The 17647-nt window shown below is 52.9% G+C and overlaps 1 protein-coding gene across 1 annotated transcript in view; it reads left to right on the plus strand.

Annotated features, from left to right (window-relative positions):
- Positions 1–17647, plus strand: part of LOC107152852 (phospholysine phosphohistidine inorganic pyrophosphate phosphatase) — a 100387-nt gene that overhangs the window by 19469 nt on the left and 63271 nt on the right. Inside the window, 4 exon segments of the mRNA XM_015498370.2 lie at positions 894–1081; positions 4543–4696; positions 8590–8653; positions 9517–9609. Coding sequence (XP_015353856.2) covers positions 894–1081; positions 4543–4696; positions 8590–8653; positions 9517–9609 — 499 coding nt within the window.

The following is a 17647-nucleotide window of genomic DNA, read 5'->3' on the forward strand; positions in this document are numbered from 1 at the left end:
AGCATCACCGCAGAGGAGCCAATCAGCTAGATGTTGCTGGGGCCGAGGAGCCAATCAGCTAGATGTTGCTGGGGCCGCTGTGAGCCAATCATCAGCCGGCAGCTGGAAGTTTGCTGGCAGCTGGAAGTTTGCTGGGGCCCCTTTGGCTGTGGCTCTCAACAATGGTGGTGCTCTGCCATTGGTGGAGACTCGGGGCGCACTTCCTTGGTGCTGGGTTTGCTCGGGCCACGCTCCTGTCTGTCCACCTGGAGCCATCCATTGCTCTGGTGATTTGTGTTGGGTCACCCCTCCTCACTGACAGCCGTGAGGAGACAAACCTCCACCCGGTCCCTCTGCCTAAGCCCTTTTGGGGAAATGTGGGCCCAAAGACAATAAGGCCGGATGTACAGAACTCAGAGGCCGGGTGGAAATGCTGTGTGGAAAGGCACAGAGAAATAGCTCTGCCATTCCCAGGTGGCCTCTGGCCAGGCCGAGGGGAAGGGCTGAGTAGGATCGGGGATAGAATTAGCCCAGGTGCAGAGGCGTGAGACCCAGGTCAAGGTGCGGAGATGTGTCCTAGGTCAAGGGGTGAGTGTGTCCCAGGTACAGGGAGAGGTACAGGAAGAGAAGGGGGAGCCCTGGGGAGTCTCGGGCGTATCCAGTCCAGTGAGGGTGAGCAGGAGACAGCGAGCGGGCCATGTCTGAGGTCCCCCGTGAGGGTCTGCTCCAGGTCAGAAATCTCAGCCTGAGCACACCTGAGGTTAGTCAGGACCACCCCTGGGTCCCACAGTGACCTGGTCTGTTTGGAGACATTGTCAGTTACCCTTGGAGAAGTGTCCATCTCTGGGTTCCTTCCCAGGAGGCCACACTGCACCTTCTGACACCACCCTTGCCTGTCATTTCCCTCACCACAGACTGAAGCGGTCCCAGCTGAAGGTGAGATTCTGCACCAACGAGTCGCAGAAGTCCCGGGGAGAGCTGGTGGCACTGCTTCGGCGACTGGGATTTGACATCTCCCAGGAGGAGGTGACTGCCCCGGCACCTGCCACCTGTCAGGTCCTGAAGGAGAGAGGCCTGCGCCCTCACCTGCTCGTCCACGACGGTAGGCCTGCTGGATCCTGGGACCTTCCGGGGGTCGGGAAGGTGTCCTCTTGGCAGGGTGAGAGCTGGGGAGAGGGTCCCCAGGCTCACCTGGGCCATGCCAAGGGATGGGCACAGAGCTAACTACTGGTTCCTGCCATGACACTCATGGGCCAGTGGGGCGGAGACCTCATGGGGGTAAGTTAGGACCAGGGCCCATCCATCCCCCGTTGGCAGAGGGTCACTAGAGGTCACTCCAGATAGTTCTGGAAGGAACTGGCATCCCTGGATCTAGACTGGTCCAAGGGGCCGGGGAGTTGACCAGGGACAACAGACAGCTGGGTGCAGCTTTCTGGAGTGCAGCACCCACGGCCCTGGACCGTGTCTGCCACGGCCAGTCTGCTCTTTGGTGCCACTTGTGGATGGCTGGAGGAACAGGGTTTGCATCCTGATTTCAGTCTGAATGTAAGACAGAGCCCCTTTGACCCTCATTGCAGGAAGTTTTGGGGACAAAGCCAAGGAGCAATATGATCTGGTGCCTTCTGAATACTTAAAAAGCCAGAGATGGTAGCAGGGCCCTGGAATTCAAGACACCTCTGTCCTCCACGGAGTGCTCTTCCTTGCTTCCTTTGGACTTGGTTTTGATTTCTACAAACCACTGGGCAGAGACAAGCTGCTTTTCTCCTTCCCAAGGCAGGAGTGGGGGCTCTCAGAGGTGCAGGGGGCCCCCCCGGAAGGCCCAAGGGTTGAATTCATAGCTCAAGGAAGGGCCGTCTGCCCGGCCTTTAGAAATCCTGTTCCTCGGACTCCTTTCTCTGGAAACTAGGATCCCTGCCAGAGTCTTTAGAACTTGGTCCTCAAAAAAAGGAGACTGAAGAAATTCTGTCTCCCTGGACCCCAGAAAAGGGCTTCTGGACATGGGGGTGGGCGTGGAGGTGGCAGGAGCAGAGGGAAATGGCGGCGCCGAGCGAGGCTGAGCATTGGAAGGAGCAGGGAGTGGAGCCGGGCAGGCTGGAGGGGGCATCCTGCCTCTGTTTCCCTTGCGCGTAGCTGCATCTTCAAACTGGGATTTTTTTTTTTTTAAATTCAAGTATTATTGATGATGGATTTCCCCCCAATGTTTTATTATGGAAACTTTCAAATATTTAGTAAAGCTCAAAGAATTTTACTGCAACTATTTTTATACCCATCTGCTAGATTTTGTCAGTGACTCTTCCCCGTGTGTCTGTCCATCCCTCCGTTCACCTATCTGTGTTATATTTTGAAGTCATTTCATAGTAAATGGCAGACATTGGTAAAGTTCCCCGAAGTGCTTCAACACATTATTAACTAGCATTCAGTATTTATTTGTGGCTTTTCTGTTGATGCAAAATTCACATACAAGGAAATACTCAAACCTCAGGTAGACTTGTGCTCTTTCAACAAGTGCATCTACCTTTGTGTCCCAGTGTCTCCAACACTGCAGGGCATGGGGACGCATGCTTGCAGTCCCAGCTACTTGAGAGGCTGAGGCAGGAGAATTGCAAGTTCCAGGCCACCCTGGGCAGCTTAGAGACCCTGTCTCAAAATAAAAAAATAAAGAGGCTAGGGGATGTAGCTCAGTGGTAGCGCATCCCTGTGCTCAATGCTCAGTACACACACACACACACACACACACACACACACAGGTCTATAACATTACCATCACCTGAAAGTCCCCATGCCTTTCCCAGTCAGTCCCCAGTCCCTGCCCATTATTTTGTTATTTCCCATTATAAATAAGTGTACTTATCCTAGAATTTCGTATAAATAGAGCCAAACTGTGCGGTTATGTCGGGGGTCCCACAAGACCAGCCCAGCCTGGGAGTTTCCCTAGGAGGACTCACAGCAGCAGTAACGCTGGTGCTTGGGGTTATTTAGTGAAAGAACGCAGACAACCCTGCAGGCAGGGAGGTGCCTGGGGCAGAGGCTGTGGGAGAGATTCCCCTCGTCCCTGGAGTGGCACTCTGATATGACGAGGACAGCAACACATGTGAAGTGTTGGCAAGCAGGAAGAGCCCTGGAGCCCCGGTGCCCAGGATTGCTGTCTGCGGTCAGTCATGGAAGTGTGCAGGGCCACCAGCCCCGAGGGCAAACTGACACAGTGTGGCCCAAGCCTCAGGCATGAGGACCCCTCTTATCAGGCAGCTTCACAGGGGCCCAGCACCGGAGCCGGGGGAGGGTCAGTCCTGAAGACAGGCCACTCCTGGGACGTGCAGGGTGTGGCAGGCCAGGCCTGCTGAGCCAGCCCTTGCTTTCACAATGGTCTTTTTTTTTTTTTTTTAATATTTGTTTAGTTGTAGATGTATTTATCTGTTTTTCTGTGGTGCTGGATTGAACTCAGTGCCTCACGCCTGCTAGGCAAGCGCTCTGCCACTGAGCCACAACCCCACAACCCCCACAATAGTCTTTTGCAAGAGGCTCCTTATGCAAAACATTTTTGCCAAAACTTTCACAAATTTTTCAAAATTTTCACAGAATTTTCTTCACCAAAACATTTTTGAGACTCCACATTTTATTTACATCATGTATGGGCTGTTCTCTGTTTTGGTGCAGGGTCGTAGTCCACTGAGTGAGTGGCCATGGCGAGTCTGTCCATCCCCATATTGGTGGATACTGGGCGGTTTCCCCTTTTAGGCTCTTAGGAGCCGTGAGCATTCCTGATGGTTCTTTTGGGTCAAGGCTGGGAGCCGAGTCTCTGGGACAGGGCAGGCCCACGTCCAGTCTTAGAAGACGCTGCTGCCCCTTTCCAGGGCTGTGCTGTCCCCCCGTCCTCATCAGCACTCATGTTGTTGGCGCTGCTGGATAGGAAGGGGTCTCGCTGTGGCTACCTCTGTTCTTTTCATCCAGAAGGTCAACACCTAATACCAAGGTGACGTGAGCAGGTTTCTTAAGGGGTCTGAAGCCATGAAGCCTAGACTCTGTTTACCCTTCCAGTTTTCCCTATTTCAACTGAAAATTGGGGAGTAAAAGAAGGAAAGTCCTTCCTGGCGGGGGGGGGGTGGCTGGCAGGACCTATACGTGTGTGTTCACCTGAAGTGTCCAGGGCTCTTCCAGGGTGAGGCCAGCAGTGCCAATGCTCAGACTGCAGGCAGCCCAGCTTGTCCTCCTGCCAGGGTCCCCTCTTGGTTACAAAGCTCTGGGCTTCCTCCTGCTGTGCTAAGTGGGGGAGCTCCTGGGCTAGTGCCAGTGTTGGGTTGAGGGGTCCAGGAGAGCTCCGTCTTTCTCCTAATAAACTCTCTAACTAGGGGAGACTAACACCCCTTCCTCGTCCACCCCCCATGGTAGCTGTGAGGGTCAGACAGGAGCAGGAGCAGTGCCCGTTAGAAATCATCCATTCAATAAAAAAGAGAAAACAGGACGGAGAGCCTCTGAGAAAGGGGCAGATGTGACAGACGCCTGGGTGAGCCGGGGGTAGGCCGGGTCGTTCTTGGGTTGGGTCATGATCTCTTTCTCTTTCTCCAGGAGTCCGCTCAGAGTTTGACCAGATTGAGCAGTCCAACCCAAACTGTGTGGTGATGGCAGACGCCGGGGAGAGCTTTTCTTACCAGAACATGAACAAGGCCTTCCAGACACTCATGGAGCTGGAGAGTCCCGTGCTCATATCCCTGGGAAAAGGGTGAGTCAGCCCCGGAGACAGTCGCTTCTGGCGATAATCTGGTCTGGGCACTCAGTGTCTGTGGTCCCAGAGCATCATCTCTGTAAAGCAGTAATTTTATGAGCAGCCCTTAGTCTGAGCCTCTGGCATGTGCCTGACCCTTTGTGTTAGTCATCTTTCTGTTGCTGTGACATATATCTGAGATAAATCGATTTAAAAAGAAAAAGGGTTATTTTGATCCACAGTTCAGAGGTTGCAGTCCATGGCCACTGGGTCACATTGCTTTCGGCCTGTGTGACGCAGAGATCTTGGCGGAAGCATGTGGCGGAGGAAACCTGTTCACCTCACAGAGAAGGAGGACAGGGTGGGGGTCCCAATGTCCCCAAGCACACACCCCAGTGACCTAGGCCCCAGCTCCTCAAGATCCCACCATCCCCAACAGCTCATCACTGGGGACCAGTGCCTACTGCCTGGCCCACTAGGGGACACTTGAGAGCCACACCACAGCACCATCCCTTTCCTTACAGAAACAGCCCTGGTCATGTTCCTCATACCCTTGCTGACCGCCAGGATCGCACACAGACATTACAGAAGAATTAGAAAATACAGAGCAAAAGGGAAGACAAGACGTCTTTACCTCCCCTGCCCCAGGAATTCAGCCCTGGTGTTCCTCACCCAGGGGTCCTCACGGAGGGCGTCTTTGCCATGTGGTGCCCAGCCGGACCTTGTTTTGTCACCTCATTTTATGTTCACCAGGCCGTGTCTTGTGGGTGGCTTTGCACACGAAGAGGGGCTGTCTCTGTCCCCATTGGGGGGCTGTTTTCCCTGGTCCCTGTGGGGGCCGTTTCTCCGTGCATCCGGGTCGTGTCCTCAGAGGGTCCCGGTGGGCCTCTCTGGGGTCCTGATGCACGTTGCTCAGCTGCTTTACAGAAGCCATGCAGGTTCATCCTGTCGCAAGAGAAACACCTAGAGTTTTAGGATCACGGCCTGCCACGGTTACAAGGACACCTTGGGGCCCTCCCCCAACTGCTCAGGCAGATCCCCAGCCTTCTCTGAGGAGCCGTGTCCAGTGTGGTCCTTCTGTGGCTGGTCTCATGGCATCTGCCTGCTGAACAGGGCCAGCTGCTTGAGAGGACAAGGAAGAGACCTCTGCTCAGCCGTTGGCCATCGCCAAGCGCTGGACTTATTCCATGTCGTTCAGTTCTGACCACAGCCCTGGAGCTGTGGGCAGCGCACCACCGGGCAGGTGGGGGCACAGAGGCACACAGAGGTGAAGTGAGCCCCTGACCTGGTGGCTGCTGGTAGGGCCAGGAGCGCCCCTGGCCTGGTCAACCCCAGGGCCTCTGCCTCGCACCTCTAGGCCATGTTCTAGATGTTTGATCCTTACAAGATCTCCAAGTGTTTTGGGGCCTGTGTTTAAAAGTTGGGAGATTTTAGGAGATGTTAGATTTCAGTCTGCTGGCTGATGCCTTCTTCTCAGGGGAGGGCAGTCCGCTTGGTGAAAGCCTTCAACTGATTGGATTCGGCCCCCCACGTCATGGAGGGTGCCCTGCTTTACTCAAACTCCACCATGTAAATCCAGAAAACACCTCCGCAAAAACATCCAAGTCATGTTTGATCAGCTGTGGTTACCATGACCCAGCCACGTCGACGTTCCCTTCTCACCCTCTGCAGTTTCCGTCACTGCTGGGAGGTCAGCCCAGCTTAGCTCACTGACCGGGGCTGGGCTGAGCCCTTGGGTGGTTTGTTTTTGTTTTTGTTTTTTCCCCCTTAGTTGTAGTTGGACACAACACCTTTATTTTATTTATTTATTTATATGTGGTGCTGAGGATCAAACCCAGGGCCTCACACATGCTAGGCGAGCGCTCTACTGCTGAGCCCCAGCCCCAGCCTGGGTGGGTTTTTTTTAAGTGGTGCATTGTAGTCATCTGTAATAATGAGATTCATCGTGACATATTCGTGCGCGCACAACACATCATTTTTCTGTTTCCTGCCTTCACACCCCCTGGGTGTTTGGTCAGCAGCCCTGTGCTAGACCCCCGCATAATTAAGAAGCTCTTCAAGGCTCATTTATGTTAAATTTTCTTCTTTAAAATTGTCTCATAATTATTAAATTAATTATTCCAGGTTATGAGGAGTAGTCAAAATCGGTATGTTGTTGGAAAAAAAACGGACTCTCTGCTCTTGGATTTGTAATATGCAACAGCCTGGGCAGCGGGAGGGTTTGGCAAGAGGTGGGTGGGCTCCAGCTGGTGGACCCTGACTTGGGCAAGGGGGGGTTAAGCCAGGGAAGGAAACCAATGGCTTTTAGGTGAGGTCGCAGCCGCTCTGGGCCCAAGACCCAGGACGGGCTGTTGTCAAGGTGCTGCCATGGGCTGGGGTGGCCGCTGATGAGGCGTGTGCTGTGGAGGAGGCAGGGGCGGTGGAGGCCGAGCGGGGCAGGGTGTCCTCCTCCTGGAATGGAGTGATTTACATTTGGCATCTGTTTGGACCGAGAGTGGGAATTGGCTTTGTAATTTCTTCTGTCATGCCGCCTTCAGAAAATTAAGCTGTTTACGCGACAGACTATGGAAGGTTAATGGCTCTTCTGGGAAAGGTCAAGTGGTCATTTTGAAGGGAGCTGTGCTGAATAATCGGAAACGGCAGGAGAATAAAGCATAAAATCGGATCTGACTGCTGCTCCCACTGGTCCCCCTGTCCTGGCGCCAGCTTCCCCTCGCGGTAGAGCACACGGGCCTGTCCAGGGCCACTGTGGCCCTTTGGGTCAGAAACAAAAGAGAATGAACGCAGTCTCTAGGGTGTAGAAATAAATTAAATACTCGTATTTACTGCTCCTCCAAAAAATTTTATCCAACAGTTGGCTCAAGATGGCTTTTTTATTTTCCTGAATGAATAAGAAATACAGAAAAATTCTTGGCCTATAAAACCAGCCCAGATTTGGTTAAAAAAGAAGGAAGTATTAAAGGCTCTGATTTTGGTTTCTAGGAGTCAGTGGTTTTTGAACTCCAGAACCGGCCTAGGGAGCACTGGGTGTTGATGGTGTGTCTTTAGGCAACCCCGAGTCCTGCGGGAAAGCAGAGACGGGTTTGGGCCCTGAAGTGAGCCTGCTCACCTTCTCTCTGGTTTTCTGCACACATGCTTGTTTTACATCCCTAAATCTGGAGGGCAGGGAAGAGAAGGGACACTGATGTGGTGGGTGGCAGGACACAGTCACAGCTCTGATGTCAGATCCCGCTCTCGGCTCTGGGGTTTCTGTACGTCCTTCAGGGCAGCAGGATGAGCTGCCTTCACCCCTCTTTATGGCCATGTGGCTTTGCTCTGAGCTCCAGGCTCGGTCCTCCATGGACCTGGGACCAGGTGCCTCGAGGCTCGGGTCTGACATGGGCAGCCAGGTCAGGTCAAGGACCAGGGCTCAGCCCAGCCACTGGCCTCATGGCACCTGTCTTAAGAAAGGAGCTCTCCTGCGGGCGACTTGGCCTCCCGATGGCTCCCAAGAGCATCTGGTGCCTGTGGCGCCCGGCCCCTTGCCGGACCTCTGCTGATGGAGATGCGGCGGGCTGCTGGGGAACTAATGGCACTTTCTTCTTCAGCAGTACTTAGGGTTAATGATTAGCAATTACGGGTTCGCCACATGCTCCATGTGCTGCTGTCCCTTCCCAGAATACAGGGCACTTGTCTTCCTCTGTGTCAGCACTGGATCCAGCTGCTCCTGGAGACCCCAGTTACTCATTGCTTTGGGTCCCAAGGCTGGTGGCAGGAGCTACCCAGACGGAAGGCCTGATCTCAGCAGGCACCTCCAGGGCTGCTGGGCCCCTGGGCTCTGTTGTCCGGGGCCCCAGGAGTCGGCTCGGCACGGCGTCGGCGCTGACCTGAACCAGGGCTCTGCTCACCTCCTCCCTTCTGCTCTCTTGTAGACGCTACTACAAGGAAACCTCGGGCCTGATGCTGGACGTCGGAGCCTACATGAAGGCGCTCGAGGTGCCCACCTGGCTCTGCCCCGAGCCCTCTTCAGGGACGTCTGACGTCCTTCAGACCTTCCTGGAGAAGAGGCCAGGCTTGATGCATCAGTGGCCTTTCCTGTTTCAAAGTCCCCCTCCTGTGTGGGGCTTCCAGCTGTGCACTCCCCGTCCTCTGGGTCTTGGTCACCACTCTGTCCTCCCTGTCCCCTCTTCCAGCCCCTCCCTGCCTGCTCTCCCAGCATGCTCTCTGCTGCACTCCTCTCTTGCTCCTGGCTTTGTGTCTGTGCCGACCACTGGCCTCCTTCCTGACCTTGGTCAGCAGCAGCACCTCAGATGTGATGGAACTGACCTCCTTCCTGATACTCCCCTCCAGTTTACAAGGCCATCTGTGGCCAGGCCCTCAAGTCCACTCTGACCCACATCCCCTTAGCTGCCCTCACCCTGGCTGCTGCCCCAGGTCAGCTTCAGGGCTGCAGCACTCCTGCCTTCCCACACTTAGTGGGTGGGAGGGGCAGACGGTGGGTGGAAGTGGACCTCTCAGGAGGCCTGTGGTGGAGCTGGAGGTGCGCACAGGAGGAAGCCAGGAAGGCCCTCCGTGGCAGCCAACTGAGCAGATGCCAGCCCTGGTCTCCTGGCCTGGGGGAGGCCGTGGCTTTGCCACGTGCCTCATGCTGCCGCAGGCCTTTCAGTGGGTGGCAGGGACGACACTGGGTGACCTGACCACAAGAGTCACGGCCCTCTTGCCTGTAATCTGTGACTCTCAGGTCCACGGTGTCCTGCCTTGTCAAGGCTCCTGACCCCTAGGGACACATTGGCATGTCTTTTCATGGGCATGCACCTCTTCTTGACCCACACCCATGCTGCGTCTCTCTCCTTTCCCAGTACGCCTGTGGGATTGAAGCCGAAGTGGTGGGGAAACCTTCTCCCGAGTTTTTCAAGTCCGCCCTGCAAGCAATGGGAGTGGAAGCCCACCAGGTAGGAACGGCAGGATTTCTTTTATTTTATTGTGAGAAATTTTAAACACGTTCAAAAGTAGAGAGAAGATGATGCCACCTCCCATGTGTCCATCAACACAAGCAACTTCAAACACACACGCGAATAGGGGGCAGTGACCCCCGTGTGTCCACCCGCCAGGTTCACTGTGATCTGCTTGATCTCTTCTTTCTTGTAAAAGACTTTTTTCCCCGTCTGTTTTTAAGGTGAGGTACTGACAGACGCTACAGCGTGAAGAGTCTTAAAACGGCCTGGTGGATGCAGGAGGCCAGGCAGGGAGGGACAGAGCTGTTGTGTGATCCCACTTACAGGAGCTGTCCAGCACAGGCACATCCAGAGGCACAGAAACAAGTGGCTATGAGCCTGGGGCCTGGGGCTTTTTGGTGCAGGGTCTCCTTTGGGGCCATGAAGTGCTCTGGAACATGGAGATGGCCATACAACCTTGTGAACACACTTAGTGTCAGCAGCCTGAACGCTGATGTCACTATGGTGATAAGTTTTATTTAACATGTATCTTACCTAAATAATTTTTAAAAAATTACCTTTAAAAATCAACAATAGTTCCTTATTAGTCAACGATGAATCCATGCTCAACGTCCCCAGCTGTCCTAGAAGGGTTCTTTTCCAGTTGATTTGCTGGACTCCAACCCAGCTGGGTCTACACCACATTAGGGTTAGGCGTCCTGACTCTCTTGTTAACATTCATGTGGAGCATTTCAAGTATCTGCACAGTTCGAGGGCAGCACAGGAACCTCAAGGCACATCATGGAGCTGCAGTAATTATCAACTAATAACTATTTTAAAAATTATTTTAACTTTTCTCTCTGAAGAAATTTCACACATAGTACAAGTTGCCAGCATGGTGGGGTGGACTCCACGTGCTGTCCACTGGCTCCTCACGCTTACACAGTGACTGTGGAACAGGGATAGACCAGGAAACTGGCGTGGGTGCAGGACCACCGACCAATTTGGAGACCTCCATCAGGGGTCCCCAGCCAGTGCCACTGTTTTTTTGTTGTTGTTGTTGTTGTTGTTGTTGGGGACATGTTGCACTTAGCAGTCCTGTGCCCTGGTGTCATTTATTCTAGGACAATCCCTGGTTGTCCTTTGTCTTTCGTGACTTGGGGTTTTTGAAGCATGCCGGCTAGCCATTCTGTAGAGTCCCCTGCATTTGGTTCTCCTGTTGTTTCCTCACATTTTCATTTTAGTTACACATCTTGGGCCAGAATCGCACAGAACCTGTTATGGCGCTGATAACTCTGCTCGGTGGTCACAGAGGTGTCTGCAAGGCTCTGTGCTGTGAAGTTATGTTTGTTCCTTTTAATGAGCGTTCTGTGGGAAAGTGCTTGGTTCCTCTTCCTAATCACGCTTTCCCTCCCTGCTGTACCATGCACTGCTTATGTCTATGAGGGAGGGCATCGGGGATTGAACACAGGGCCTTGCACGTTCTAGGCAGGCACTGTACCACTGAGCCACATCCCCAGCCTTTGGTCTTTGAGACAGGCTCTCCCTAAGTTGCCCAGGCTGGCCTCACACTTGCGATCCTCCTGCATCACCCTCCTAAATAGTTAAGAGGCGTGTGCCACTGCGCCTGACCCATGGGTAATTCTTACCTGAAACAGTCATTACTGTGGTGTTTCCCAAATGGCGCTTTTTATGAACTGGAATTCACCACAAGCGATAGCTTCCCCTTTTCTTCCTTTTGTTTATACCAACATGGACCCAGGGACCCAACGTGGACCCCACAATGTTTTATTGCATGAGTTATGCTTTGTTGCTGCTGTTATTTACTTTATTGTTCAGATTGTCCCATGCTTGTCTGTTGGGACTCTTCCAAGTTTACTAGCCGCTTGTTTAATCTATTCGCCCACCAATCCTCTCCTCTTAAGTTATTTTGAATCAAAACCTAGAAATCGAAGCATTACCTCTGAAGCTAGGGATTCTTTTTAAAAGCATAGACAATTCCATTATCCTATCTAAAAACAATTAACAACAATTCCTTAATATCATCAAAGATCATATTCCTCTGTTTGTCTTTAAGTGTTTTATGTTGTTCACGATTTGTTTGAATCAGGATGCAAAGTCCTTCCATTGCGATGGTTGATGCTGTTTTTAAATGTCTTCATCTATCCTTCCTCTTCCTCCCCCATTCTTATTTTTCTTTCAACTTTTTGAAGGAAACCTGGGCTGTCCGCCCTGTGGTTTCCCAGGGTCTGGCCTGGATCGGGTGGTGCTCCTGCCCCCTGCTCCTGCACCGCTGTGTTGGGTGGGTTCAGCACCTTGCCCAGGTCGGGCTCAGACCTAGTGCAACACTCCTCTCTAGCTGGAGGCTCTGGACGTCCAGCCCTGTGCTTACCTGGTGTCAGCAGCTGTGAATGACCAGGGCCAGCTCCACCTGGTTATTAAGGGTCACTAGAAGGTTTTGCATCCTGGTGGCCTTTCTTCGGTTCTTCTCTGGGATCCTTCTCTACAGGAGAATTCTCATCTACTGCTGGTTAGCTTGAGGTTCCTGTTGGAAATGCCAGATTCCTTTATTTATTTGTTTTAAAAATAATGAGTTCTCTAGCATCCTCCCAAGGCGACAGGTGAGATTTTAAAATATGCATATCGTTACAGACAAATGGTCTAAATGCATTTGATGTGTGTCAGTCTGTTCCAGATGTCATCCTATCCAGCTGCCTGGTGTCACCCTATTGATGGCCTAGTTGTCACGCTGTTGATGTGCCAGTTATTTCATCTGTGACCAGGGGGAACCTCCTTGGGTTGCCACCCAGGTCCTTCTGATCTGACTCCAATGGTGCCTGAGAGGCTCTTCCCTCCCAGTCATGGCAGAGTGTCCCAGACCTGCCTTGTGCCTTTCCTGCCTGAGGCCTGGATCACCGTCCTCCTAAGGAGCCCTGCTCACCGTTAGTGGGAAGCGTATCTAGAAACCGTGGCGAGGATGACAGTAGCTCCCGTTGCTTCTGGGTTGAGCATCATTTCAAGTGAAGCTCTCAAAAATTTACATTATTAAACACAAAATGCACCCTGAAATTTCGTACTAAGACTTCCGGTGCAGGTCCGAGCCGTGGTCTGTGCTTCCTCTCCCCTCCCATCTGCTTTTCCCTCGGCCAGGTCAGGAATCCTCGCTCTCCAGATCATCTGCTTAGGCCTGTGGTTCACACACGTCCCTGAGTCCCAGAGCATGCCGCAGAAGGAAAGCCGGATGCCCCCAGTGCTTACTCCATGGTGCTGGCAGGGTATACGGTAGCTCCACGCGTCCCTGCGATGTCCCTGGTGAGGTGGCCGCTGATCTCTGAATGTGATGAGATGGTGGCTGGTGTTGGTGACAGTCTCTTCTTGACAGTTCTTTCTCTTTACAGCACATTCCCTCTGGAGATCGATGAGCAAAATAGTGTATTAAGGCTGCAGGGAACATCTGTTCTGGAGAGAGGTCCCCCAGGTGGATCCTTTTTTGAATTCAGTTTATTTTTGATTTTTAAGGAATTGATTTTGCAGCATTTGAATTTGTTTCGTAGTTATGTAAAATATTTATGTAGTTCCAAAATCAAATCCACAGAACCAGCCACGTTCAAGGCGGTCAGACTCCTGAGCTCCTGATTCTGTTCTGTTCCTACTTGTCTCTCACGGGGAGCCGTCTTTACATGGCTTATCTTTTTTAAAAATATAAGCAACCATGTATATGTTCGTCTCACTCATCAGGTGAATTTAAGAGAGAATAAATTCTTAAGGTACTTTCTTATACAGTGGAAGAGCAGCCATTGTGACAATCTGAGTTTAAAGGCAGCATTTAGGGGCTGGGAGTGTGGCTCAGGGTGGAGGGCATGCTAGCATGCCCAGGGCCCTGGGTTCAAATCTTACCACCAAACCCGGCCCTCCCTGCGAACCCAGCATTGCCCAAACAGCAGCCACAGCAGTGAAACCTGTCAGTGCTTAGAAATGCGAACAGCAGCAGCCGAATGTGCGGACGGTGCTGTGGGGTGTATTTGCAAAGCTCCATCTTGGATGACCCCCCCCCTTTTCTTCTTTAAGGCATTTGTTAAGTTTTTTCTGCCAGGGATGAGAAGCTGCCCTCCCACCGGTCCCCCTGCACACCCTGGGGAAGAGCTCAGGCGCTCTGGGGTCTGGAGGCTGGGGCCGGGGGTGTGGGAGGGGGTGAGGCCTCCGGATTCCTGCCAGGTCAGGGCGGCTGCTGCCTTCCTCTGGCCGGTCCTTCTGGAGCATCTGCAGCCCTGGGCAGCTGGGGAGTTGTTTTCTCTGGTGACTCCAGGCACATGTGGCAAAGCTGTACCTATTTACCTCCCATGTTCTAAGTCCCTCTTCCGCCCTCAGGTGACGTTGCTGTCCCCCTCCACGGAGAGTGAGCTTGCACGTTCTTAAGGTCGAGCCCGCTGCTCTGCTGACGTTTTGGCTGAGGGTACTTGAGTGTCAGGATGTGTCCACATTTTAAAGCAGCATTTCAAAATAAGGCCATTTCAGATAGCTTCCGCGGAGGTAATGATTCTCCGTTCCCCTTCCTTATTTTTAATGAAAAATGGCTACGAGGAGCTGCTGGCTGCCCAGTGCCAGGCCGCGGCAGACCCTGAATCCTTCAAGCTGTCTAATCTATAAAGTCGTCACCGCCGTTCCCTTGGCAGCGCCTCTCCCCGGCTGGCTTGCTGCTGGCTGCGGAGGGGCTCTCGCCTGCGCGGAATGGACGGAGCTCCCAGACCCAGCTTCCCCAGCAGCCCCAAGTGAAGGGCTGGGGTCGCTCTAATAGACGGGCGGTTCAAACCCCTTAGAGGGAGTGAGGCCCCTTTTAGGATCAGGAATCGGGCAAAGGAAAACATGGAATGGTTAATTCTAGAAATGCCTGGTTCTCATGGCTGACGCTTCTGTGGCTGTGGTATTTGTAGAGCTTCATACTAACGCCCGCAGGACAGGTCAGTGTGGGCAGTTTGTTCTCCACAAGCCTCGGTCCTGTTGGTTGTAAGTTGTGCAACTTAACGGAAGTCGGGCCGTTCAGACCAGGCGGGTGGTGGGGAGGAGCCTGTGTGTGGCAGCCGGCCCGGGAGTCCATGTCACAGGCCAGGAGCCTGAGCCCGGGGAGGAAGCACCTGGACACCAGCCCTGTCACCTGCCCGTGGAGGGACATGGGGCTGCTTCCTGCCCACGTGCACTTAACCCTGAGGGACAGCTTTGTGTCTGCCTCCATGTGCACACTTCTGATGCTTTCCCGAGCTCTGGGGCTGTGGTGTAGAGCCATGGTCCCCACGTGGCTTCTCCTCAGGAGGGTGTGTCGGTTCACCCTCCAGGACACGTGTGCCAGACTTGCCTGTGTCCTTACCAACACCATTGTTTCTTTTTGAAAAACAGTGATCCTTGAGTTTCCTGATTTGTCTACCTGTCCGTCCTTCCTTTCCTCCTCCTCCTCCTCTTTCTTTTTGGCTGTGCTGGAGATGTGACCCAGCTCCACAGGCCAGCCGGTGCTCTGCCACTGAGCCACACTCCCAGCCCTGGCCCTTAAGCTTTGCTCCTTATGAATGTGCCAGACCCTGGTGGACGTGGCTTAGGGATGTGCCACCCCAGCTTGCTGAGGGGCACTGGTGGCTGAAGGTGAAGATGTCACCTGGGCCTCTCCACGTGGGGTGTGTGCTCCTCAGCGCTGCAGTGCAAGGACTGGGCCACTGCTTTGTCCCCACCCAGGCCTGCTGTTCCCTGCCCTGTGACAGGGAACAATCCAGCAGAGTCCTGACGTAGCTAAAAATGTCATGGAACGAAGGCTTTCTGGGGACCCTCTCTGCCCTGGAAGTCCGTCCTCCACAATGCTGCCACCTGTTCTTTTCCTGGCATCTGTGGTGGCCAAGGAGTGCCTGCAGGCAGGTGACGCTGGAGGAGGAGGAAGGAGCCCACCTCCGCGAGGCCTGGGGCACTTCCTGCAGCTCTCTGGGTTCCAGGATCTGAGTCTGGCCTCTCAGTTGTGTCTCCGTCTCGGCGCTGCCAGCTCATCGGACAGGAAGTGAGATCCAGGCCTGACAGGTAGAGGGTTTTATTTCCCTCGACAGTGCACCTCTTGACCTCCATCTTCTTGCCAATGATTTTTTAAGTCCTAAATGATTTGGGAATAATTGCTCCTCCTGGCGTGATCATCGCCCTTCACCGATAGTAAATCTCTGAAGTCCCCAGGGTCCCGAACGTATTTTGGTTTTCAGAGCCCACAAGCTGGCCCAGACAGGCATCGCTGCTCCGGGCAGCCACGCACCCCTGGTTTCCCGCTCCCCGCACCCCCACAGGCTGCCTCCCGGGGCTCTGCTGCCTGTGAGCGTCCGTGTGTCAGGCCACACCACAAAGGCTGCTCCCTGAGTGACAGCTCTTCCTCCAAGGGCCAGGTTTTTCTGGTTCTGTCTCCACGGGCTGCACCAGCACATGTCCAGCCCAGGAAACCCTGAGAGTGCCCCTTCTGAGAGGGAAGAGTTTCTGCTGCCAGTTATGGGTGTGCGTGTGTGTGTGTGTGTGTGCCCCTGCCACACACAAAACCTGATTTTCCAGAGGTGTGGAAAACGCCAGGCATGACGGGTAGTATTGGGAAGATCCATCCCATTTTTAAGGAGCCACCAGGATCGTGGTCCCTGGGCCGTAGTTGGAGCCCTGTGGGTGTTCACAGGCCCAGCTGATGGCTTCCGACCCACCCGGAAAGGTGAAGCAGAGTCTGACGTGGCGGCCTCGCTGGCCAGCTTCCGGGCCAGCTCTGGAGTCATCCCCTGTGGGTGGTGGGCTCCTCTGTGCTGTCCCCCTCAGGGAAGAAGTGCCACTGGCTGGTTCTCCTTGGTGATTTGATGATTTCCAAGTAGTTCTGGGGAAGTTTGATAAACAAAAAATTCCACTCATTGCGCTTGGCCATTCTCCCCTGCCCAGTTCTCCTCGAGAAGAGCTCCCAGGTTTTACCTTATCAGGTACTTGTCCCTGGCACTAATATTAATCCAGTGTTTCTTTAAACTGACTCATTCTTTAAACAATTGTATTTTAAAAGGAACTTTTTACCATTACTATAAATGGAAGAACAGAATCTCCAGGTTACCATGATAAATTAATCTAAAAATGAATATTGCAGGATTGCATTGAATGTGTGGCCATGTTCTGTCAAGATCCAGTCGTCCACTAGTACGTGGAACACACTTTGGGAAACGTGGGCGGAGGTGGAGGAAAGACCAGTGAAAACCAGTGGGAAGCACCAAGTATGAACTATACCTCCGTGTCAGTGGGCCGTGGCCACTGGGGGTCGGCAGGACTCAGCGCTGTGTCCTGGGTCCTCTCCCACGTTTCTCCCGGTCCCAGCATCTCCTGTGGCTTCTCTGACGGGGCCCTCTGGCCTCTGCTTGACTGCACTTAGGTGAAGAGCCCAGGCTGATTCTTGGAAAAGCTTCGCCTTTGGCTAAATGCCCTCACCCCAGCCCGGGGTGTGTGTGTGTGTGTGTGTGTGTGTGTGTGTGTGTGTGTGTGTGTGTGACCAGCTCTTCTTTGTCCTTTCCACAGCCCACAGGATTCCTCCAGTTGTTTCCAAGGACAGTGGCTCCAGGCTTATCAGCTGTGCTTCTGGAATTCACTGTCACTGCAAGGCCTGCCCTTTGTGTAGATCTGCACTTCCATCTTCTATCATTTTTTCTTTTGCCCAAAGGACTTCCTTTTAATTTTCTTGTAGGATGGATTAGTTGTCTGAAATATCTTCATTTCACCTTTGTTTTTGGAAGATATTTTTGCTGGGCATAGAATTCTGGATGTGTTGAAGATGATGCTTCTTACTTGCAGCGTTTCCAACGTAATCTGATGCCTCATCTTTGTGTCTTCATATATGGCGTGTCTTTTTCTCTCCTTTGGCTGTTTTAAGATTTTTCTCCTTTTTATCAGTTTTGATAAAGTTTTCTTTGTTTCTTGTGCGTGATGCTTATTGGAAACTTGGATCTGTGGACTTTGAATTTTTGTTGAGTTTACAAATCTTTCTGCCATTATTTCTTCAAAAATTTTATGTCTTCTATCTCATCTT

This window comes from Marmota marmota, unplaced genomic scaffold (assembly GCF_001458135.2).
Source record: "Marmota marmota marmota unplaced genomic scaffold, marMar, whole genome shotgun sequence".
NCBI lineage: Eukaryota > Metazoa > Chordata > Mammalia > Rodentia > Sciuridae > Marmota > Marmota marmota.